This window comes from Nicotiana sylvestris, chromosome 8 (assembly GCF_000393655.2).
Source record: "Nicotiana sylvestris chromosome 8, ASM39365v2, whole genome shotgun sequence".
In the NCBI taxonomy this organism is placed as follows: domain Eukaryota; kingdom Viridiplantae; phylum Streptophyta; class Magnoliopsida; order Solanales; family Solanaceae; genus Nicotiana; species Nicotiana sylvestris.
This window is the reverse complement of record NC_091064.1, coordinates 97283302-97291722: the sequence shown is the minus strand read 5'-3', so window position 1 is coordinate 97291722 and position 8421 is coordinate 97283302. Positions and strand designations below refer to the sequence as shown.

General features: G+C 43.1%; 1 protein-coding gene across 1 annotated transcript; it reads left to right on the top strand.

Moving 5' to 3' along the window:
* The first annotated feature begins 4401 nt into the window (after nt 1-4401).
* On the top strand, nt 4402-5079 carry LOC138875425 (uncharacterized). Its single transcript, XM_070154253.1, has one exon. The coding sequence runs from the start codon at nt 4402-4404 to the stop codon at nt 5077-5079; it is 678 nt and encodes a 225-aa protein (XP_070010354.1).
* Nucleotides 5080-8421: the final 3342 nt, after the last annotated feature.

Sequence of the window (8421 nt, the reverse complement as noted above, 5' to 3'; positions counted from 1 at the left end):
GGTCACAACGACCCAACGTATAAGACCTAGGTCTAACCCGAGAATACTCGGGGACTGATCTTCGACCGTTACAAGTAGCTCAGCAATAGCAAAAACCCAAGGGTCTAACCCAAGGTCTAAGATCTCGGATCGATTATAAAAAACATCACACATTATTCCCAAAAGGAAAAGGATAAAAGAAGTGATAAAAAACGAAAATCCTTTTATACATATTGCTCATAGAGGTACATTTACAAGGCTTTTAAAAACCCTAACAAGGAAGGAGCCAAACAGAACCCTAATCTATCATCGAGCCTACATCTTTGATGGCTCCTCTAGAGGTTGTGCCCCAACGGTTCCGGCTATAGCCCCAGGACCTTCAACGACCTCTTCCCTCTTGGGGATTCCGCCTTCATTCTCATTATCTCCTAAACCACTACCCGGTGCACCTCCAGAAGCAAACAGGGCATCAACTTTCTTCTCTAGGGTCTTCACCCACTCGAACTCGGTAGACAAATTGATACCCCCCGTGTGTATGTCCTCGAGAGTCTGCCTCCAATATTTTAATCGAGTATGCTCCAAGGCTCGAGTCAATTTCAATTTGGCCTCCTCAGGCACTCTCCTAGTTTGAGCATTTATTACAATGGAATCCTCTTTGTGCAAAGATATAAGCGCCTCAGCTTCAGTTTTGATCCCGGATAGTGTAGAAATTAACCCAAAATGGAGACCCCTATACTTGTCACTATCCGCCCTCGCGTCATAGAGCTGGTGCCCGACTAAGGCCACCTTTTTCTAGAGGGAATCCCTCTCAGAAGTTATCTCTCTCACGTGCCATTTAAGTTTAAGAACTTTAGAATCTCTGGCTCGGAGCTGCTCCCTCAGTAGGGCACCTTCCTTCTCAAACTGCACAAATCAGAGCAAAAGTGTCAAAATGCTGGGATCTGGCAAACATTTAGACAATAGTAAACGGAAACTAGGTAACCTGTTCAACAAGGTGAGTCTTCTCACGCTCGTGACGGGTCACCTAAGCCTGAAACTGGGTGAAAGTCTGATTTTAAAGTGCCCTGGTCTGAAGCCATGAAAAAGACAAGTTAGAAAGACAAAGATCAAAACGACAGGTAGGATTTATGAAAACTACCTGCTCACAAAGCCTGTTCATCTCGCTGAAGACGAGTGAAGCATCGAGCTCGAGAATTTCCTCGGGAGAGCTAAAGGCTTTTCAAACGCATCTCCGCCTCCGATGGGCACCCCCACATCGGAAGGTTCTTCATTCTAGGCATCTTGCGTTCCCTTAAGAGGTAAGTTTGTTCCCTGAGAGGAATCACTCACGACAATAACACCAACTGGATCAATCGGGGGCATCCCTTACCCCTACTGGGTTTCAGAACTAGGTTCCTCTGAACCGCCTACCGAATGCGTCTCAACTCGAGGGGTATTTTGGCTATCATCCGACTCAGGTACATCACCCAATGCTCCCTCAGTGGCCTTTCCAGCCCGAAGTTGGACCATAATGACATCAAGCTTCGACTAGGGAGCCTCCGTCTCTACGGCGTAAGGGTCGATCAGGTTTTCCCCTCCCTCGTACGCTTTAGAGAAATTATTTTTCCCTTCGCCTTCAGCTCGGGGACTTCTTGCTGCTTCTAAAGTTAAAGCTGCTGGGTAAGCCTTAGTATCTTCCACCTTGGTCTTCTTGGATTCCGAAGGCTCATTCGATGATTCCCTTTGCCTTTTCTTCGCTTCGTTAGGTCTCGAGGTATCCTCTCCACCAGGCGATGTCTCCTTCATAAAGGAAACCTCCCCCAGACCTACATGAATGCAAGAGGTAAGCATAGGAAGTGAGGACGCTATCAGTAGCGATTCTAGTTAGAAGGTATGACTGCAGCAGGAGTAAAGGCTCACCATGATCCTTGGCTTCCCATCGAGCTTGGGAAAGATCACGCCACACTCGCTTAGTGTATGGGCGAATCGAGTCCAGCCGGCCGACCTAGCCCGAGAGGTCCATGACTGTGCCTGGGTAAAATGCTATGGTTGCATCAGCAATAGAAATTAAGCGCGTGAAAAGATGTACTTAAAAAGAAGCAACGAGATTCCAGATAACGTATCTACTTACGTTCCATGTTCCACCTTTCGGGGAATGACATCCTTTCTATCGGGATCAGGTCCGAAGTCCTAACTTGGACAAAATGGCTCATCCACCCTCCGTTCTTAACTTCTTCGATGCAAGCAAAAAGGGCCCTCTAAGCACGGTAGTGGAGCTTAATCAGGCACCTATAGAAGATACGAGGGCTGTACATCCTGACCAGGTGATCGAGGGTGAAGGGAATCTCCTCAATCATGTTCACACAATACCTGATCATGTAGACAATGCGCTAGAATGAAGGGTGAATTTGGCCGAGGGTCACTTGTACCGTTGGCAGAAGTCGAGAATCACAGGGTCTATCAAAGGGAAGGATGGGCCCCCCAACCCAAGGGTAAATGGGTAAGTGTACACACTGAGAAAATCGGCTTTGTATGTCGTTATATCCTCCTCCCGAGAAGGGATTTCCACAAGAACCGCATCCTTCTAGTAGCAATTAGTCCTCACCCTTTCGACGTCTGTTATTGAGCTAATATATTGAGACACATGCTCACGACACCCCGACTTCGAAGAAGGTTTCTCGACCTTAAAATCGGAAGCCGTTGCAAAAGATCCTAGAACGCATTCCTCAACACGAGGAGGCACTGCTGCTTTTCCTTTAGATGGAAGCGAAGAGGAGGAGGTCATGTTCTCCTGAGAAGCAGAGGCGGAAGTTTTCGCCATTCCTAAAAGATTTCAGAGGAGAAAGGGAAATTGCATATCGAAGAAAGAACAAAAGTGAAGATAAAAGGAACTTTTTTGAAGGCTTGGTGGTGCAGTGAGTTATAAAGAACGAGATAAGAGGTATTTATAGAGGCCCAACACGCACGTTGAAGAAGGCCAAAGGACAACCATCCGCTATAATCAATATGAAGGCTTTTAAGGGTTGTGTGTACGCGACTTTTTGGCACCTTATTTTATCGTGTTAAACATTTAGCAAGATATGACTACTGTAGTTACGAACGTACTAGAGGGGCAGGAATACATGGTCATTTCTTATCATTTCATTCTAAGAAACGTGGGGAATATCTATATACAGGCAAAATCGAGAGGCCCAATTTTGCGATCATTGTGTCTCTCCCTTAGCCTCAAAAAGGCTCGATGATCCGGGGATGCAGCTCGAGGCTTCAGCCTCGAAGGCTCTTCTCACTCGATCTCGACATAGAATGAGTTGGTAGTTATCGAGGGTGAGCGGGAAGTTCCCTATACATGTGGTCCGGACTGGCGTCACCTGCAAGAATAGTACCAGGCTGCACCAGATTACTAGGTAGCTGTGCTAGCTACCTTACTTTGCAATGAATGCACTTGTACTATGTTGAGATTCCCCCTCACATATAAAGGGGTTCCTTGTCATTTTGTAGACATCTGATGCTCAATATTGAATACACAAGAACATTCTCTCTACTCTCTAACATATTCTCTCTGCTCCCATTACTCCCATTCGTTGCTTATATTTATTATGTTCCATCTATTGTTCTTCATTTATTACTTATCATTGATCATAAAGAGCCACCGCCGTGGATCTCAAAATTGTTAATCCTCCCTCGATTGCTCCAAGCCGGTCACCCGACTCGACCTCGAGGCCTCACATACGACAGCCCGAGGCCCCGATCTCCAACTGCGCGATTTGACTATTACATCATTTTTGAGCTATAATCTTGCGTTCTAATCTTTTACCTAGCATATTTTTCCTAACAACTAGCATAAAAATAGATCACGTATTTTTAGTACCACAAAATAAAATTTAATTGTTATTACCATTTTCACAGTAAATAGTTCCACAAGGTGATTCGAATATGATCCACCTTTATAAGACCATGGGCAAGGCATTACCGAATTGACCACTACCATGATTCAACTAGCAAAGGCCCAACTAAATCAAGTGCAAGATCCTAAGAAAGTTAATGCTATGGAGGGAGTGAATGTAATGGTGAACAAGAGGAGGACCAAGGGTCTACAAGTGCACAACAATGGCGACCACAAAACAATCATGGCAATTGGAATTCTAACAATCAAGGGAATTGGCACAACAACAACAATCAAGGAAAAAACAACCAAGGAAATTGGGGAGGCAACAATAAAGGTGGATGGAGTAACAATCAAGGCAATCGGGGTCGGGTTTTCAAAGTCCCCCAATGTATCAACAACCGAGCAACCCACCTTCTTATCCTTCCCATGGTTCAAGTTCTTCAAAAAATGAGATGGGATGTATTGAAAGTATGTTCAAGCAAATGATGGAAAAGAATACTGATTCGGATGCCCAACTTGCCTCACACAACACATCAATCCGGAACCTAGAAGTTCAAATGGGAAATATCTCTCAAGATTTATATTCTAGTCCTAAGGGGGCATTAACAAGTGATACGGTGCTAAACCCAAAGGGTGGCAACAATACGGGGCATGCCATGGCGATTATCACAAGAAGTGGAAGAGGTGGGAATGCACCCACATCAAGTGGAAGGCGACTTGTTGATGATGATCAAGTGATGCAAGAAGAAGAGATCTCGAACAATATTGTTCAACCTAATGAGGAAGTTTGGATTGATATTGATGATAGTGTGGAAGAAACTCAAGAGAAGGTGAACCCGTCTAGAGAAAACATGATTGACATACCGGAGCCGGTATTACCAAAGGCAAAGGCACCATTGCCTAAGCCTCCAACTCCATACCCTCAAAGACCTGCCAAGCAAAATGGTGAGAATCAATTCAAGAAATTTATTCAAATGATGAAGAGTCTTTCAGTCAATGTGCCATTGGTAGAAGCTTTGGAACAAATACCCAATTATGCAAAGTTTATAAAAGATCTTGTGACAAATAGGTGGTCAATGAATTTGGAGACCATCAAAGTCACTCATCAAGTGAGTGAAAATGTTCATTCAATGACTCCTAAGTTGAAGGATCCCGGTGCTTTCACTATTCCTTGTACAATTAGAAGTGCCGAGTTTGCTAAAGCTCTTTATGTCTTAGGAAAAGTAAAGATTTGATGCCCTGTTCGATTCTCAAGACTTAGGGGATTGGGAAACCAAGACCCACCTCTATGAGATTGCAAATGGCCGATTGTGCCATGAAAAAGCCGTTGGTTGTGATTGAAGAAGTTTCGGTCGGGGTAGATAAATTCATTCTTCTGGAGAATTGTCATTCTAGATTGTGAGGTTGATTATGAGATTCTTGGGAGACCTTTCCTTGCTATGAGTAAGGCCTTTTGTGACATTGAAGCTGGAGAACTGACTTTATGGGTTGGTGATGAAAAAGTGGTATTCCATGTGTGTAAGTCCATGCGGCACCCAAATAGCAATTATGTGTGTTCTTTTGTGCATTTGGTGACGGATGTCATCGCTGATGATACAAGTGCTACAATCAATGTTGGTGATATATTGGAGGCCTTTTTGCTCAACTTTGATGATGGCGAGATGGATGGCTTCATGAAATGTGTGAACTCTTTGTAAAGAATGAGGTCGTATAACTATGCACCTCGAAAATTGTCCTTGAATCTTGAAAATAGGAAGACTCCTCCTACAAAACCTTCTATTGAAGAGCCACTTACCTTGGAGTTGAAGCCATTGCCTCCACATCTTTGATATGAATTTTGTGGCCCTTGTTCCACTTTACCGGTTATTCTTTCCTTTTGTTTGACTAATGTGCAGGTAGATTCCACATTGGCATTGCTACAAAAGAGGAAGAAGGCTATTGGGTAGACCTTGGCGGATATTCAGGGTATAAGCTCCGCCTTTTACATGCATAAGATCAAGTTGGAAGATGGTGCTAAACCGTATAGTGAACATCAAAGAAGACTCAATAAGGCTATGCAAGAAGTTGTCAAGAAGGATATTATCAAGTGGTTGGATGTCGGGGTTGTCTACCCCACCTCCGATAGTTCATGGACTTCTCCGGTTCAATGTGTTCCAAATAAGGGGGAATGACGGTGGTCACCAATGACAAGAATGAATTGATTCCTACAAGAACAGTGATTGATTGGAGGGTGTGTTTGGCTTATCGCTCAACATAGTCACAAGGAAGGATCACTTTCCTCTTCCTTTCTTAGATCAAATGCTCGATAGATTGGAAGGCCATGCTTTCTATTGTTTTCTTGATGGGTACTTGGGCTACAACCAAATTCTTATTGCTCCGAAAGATCAAGAGATAAAAAACTTTACATGTCCCTATAGTACTTTTGCTTTCAAGAGGATGCCATTTGGTTTGTGCAATGCACCGGCGACTTTTCAAAGGTGTATTATTTTACAGACATAGTGGAGGACTACCTTGAAGTTTTGATGGACGACTTCTCGGTAGTTGGGGATTATTTTGATGATTGTCTTGAAAATTTGGACAACGTGTTGGCTAGATGTGAAGAAACCAATTTGGTACTCAATTGGGAGAAATGCCATTTCATGATTGAGGAATGTATTGTCCTTGGCCATAAAATCTCAATGAATGGAATTGAAGTTGACAAGACAAAGATTGAGGTGATTTCTAAGCTTCCACCCCCAACTTCTATGAAGGGTCTGCAGAGTTTCTTAGTCCATGTAGGTTTTTACTGGCGCTTTATCAAAGATTTCTCTAAATTGGTGAGCCCGTTGTGCAAACTTCTTGAGAAGGATGCAAAGTTTAATTTCAATGATGTTTGCATGAGAGCTTTTGAATTGTTGAAGCTCAAGTTGACAACTACTCCCATCATCACCGCTCCAAATTGGAGTGTGCCTTTTGAACTCATGTGTGATGCAAGTGACGTAGTGGTTGGGGATGTTTTAGGGCAATGTATCAACAAGATTTTTCATCTGGTCTACTATTCTAGTAAGACCATGAATAGTGCCCATGTCAACTATATTGTTACAGAGAAAGAGCTCCTTGCTATTGTTTTTGCAATTGAGAAGTTCCCCCCGTACTTGATGGGTGCAAAAGGTATTGTCCACACGGATCATGCGGCGCTTCGTTATCTTATAAGCAAAAAGGACTCCAAAGCTTGGTTGATGAGATGGGTGCTCTTATTACAAGAATTTGATATTGACATCCAAGATAGGAAAGGTAGTGAGAACCAAGTGGTGGACCACTTGTCTCATTTGGAGGAGGAGGTGAGGCCGCATGATGGCCTTGAAATCAATGACTCTTTTCCCAATGAGCATCTTTTGGAAATTTCAATGAAAGAGGTTCCATGGTTCGCGGACTTGGAAAATTTTCTTGTGTGTAGAATCATTTCGGATGAGTTCTCTTTAAGCCAAAGGAAGAAGCTCAAAAGGGATTGTCAAGATTATTATTGGGATTAACCATACCTTTTCCGGATTTGTACGAATGTGGTGATTAGGAGATGTGTACCGGAAGAAGAGCAAGGTGATATTCTTAGGGCTTGTCATTCTTCACCATATAATGGCCCTCATGGTGGAGCAAGAACGACGGCTAAAGTACTTACTTGTGGTTTCTATTGGACCCCTCTTTACAAGGATGCTATCAAGTTAGTGAAAAGATGTGATGAATATCACCGGGCCGATAGAATCTCAAAGAAAAATGTAATGCCTCTCAAAACCATTTTAGAGATTGATATTTTCGATATGTGGGGCAGTGACTTCATGGGCCCTTTTGTGAGTTCTTGTGAAAACACCTACATATTGGTCGTAGTGGATTATGTGTCAAAAAGGGTTGAGGCCATTGCTCTGCCCAACAATGAGGCGAGAAGTGTAGTGGCTTTCTTGAAGAAGAATATTTTCACAAGGTTTGGTACTCCATGTGCAATTATAAGTGATTGGGGGGGGGGGGTCACACTTATGCAACAAAGCTTTTGACACTTTACTCAGCTAGTATGGTGTTACTCACAAATTCACGACTCCCTATCACCACAAGCTAGTGGGCAAGTGGAAGTCTTCAACCAGGAGATAAAGAGTATATTGTCTAAAATAGTGAATGATAATCGGACAGATTGGTCCAAGAAGCTTGATGATGCATTATAGGCTTACCGGATGGCTTACAAAAAACATATCGGAATACCTCCATACCAGTTGGTGTTTGAAAAAGCTCATCATGTTCCGGTGGAACTAGAACACAGGGCAATGTGGCCTCTAAAGCAATTGAATCTTGATTGGGATGTAGCCGCTAACTTGAGGGTTGCACATTTCAATAAGTTGGATGAGTTTCGGTACCATGCTTATGCGAGTTCATCCTTGTGTAAAGAAAAGATGAAATATCTTTGTGACAAATACATTGGGAACAAAGAGTTCAAGGTGGGTGATCTTATATTGTTGTTTAACTCAGGGTTGAGAATATTTCCCGAGAAGCTAAAATCCAAGTGAAGTGATCTATTTGAAATTGTTGGTGTGACACCTTTTGGTGGATTAGAC

Bases quoted from the DNA above. Each gene is read 5' to 3' on its own strand.
- LOC138875425 (XM_070154253.1), top strand. From the start codon at position 4,402: ATGGGAAATATCTCTCAAGATTTATATTCTAGTCCTAAGGGGGCATTA.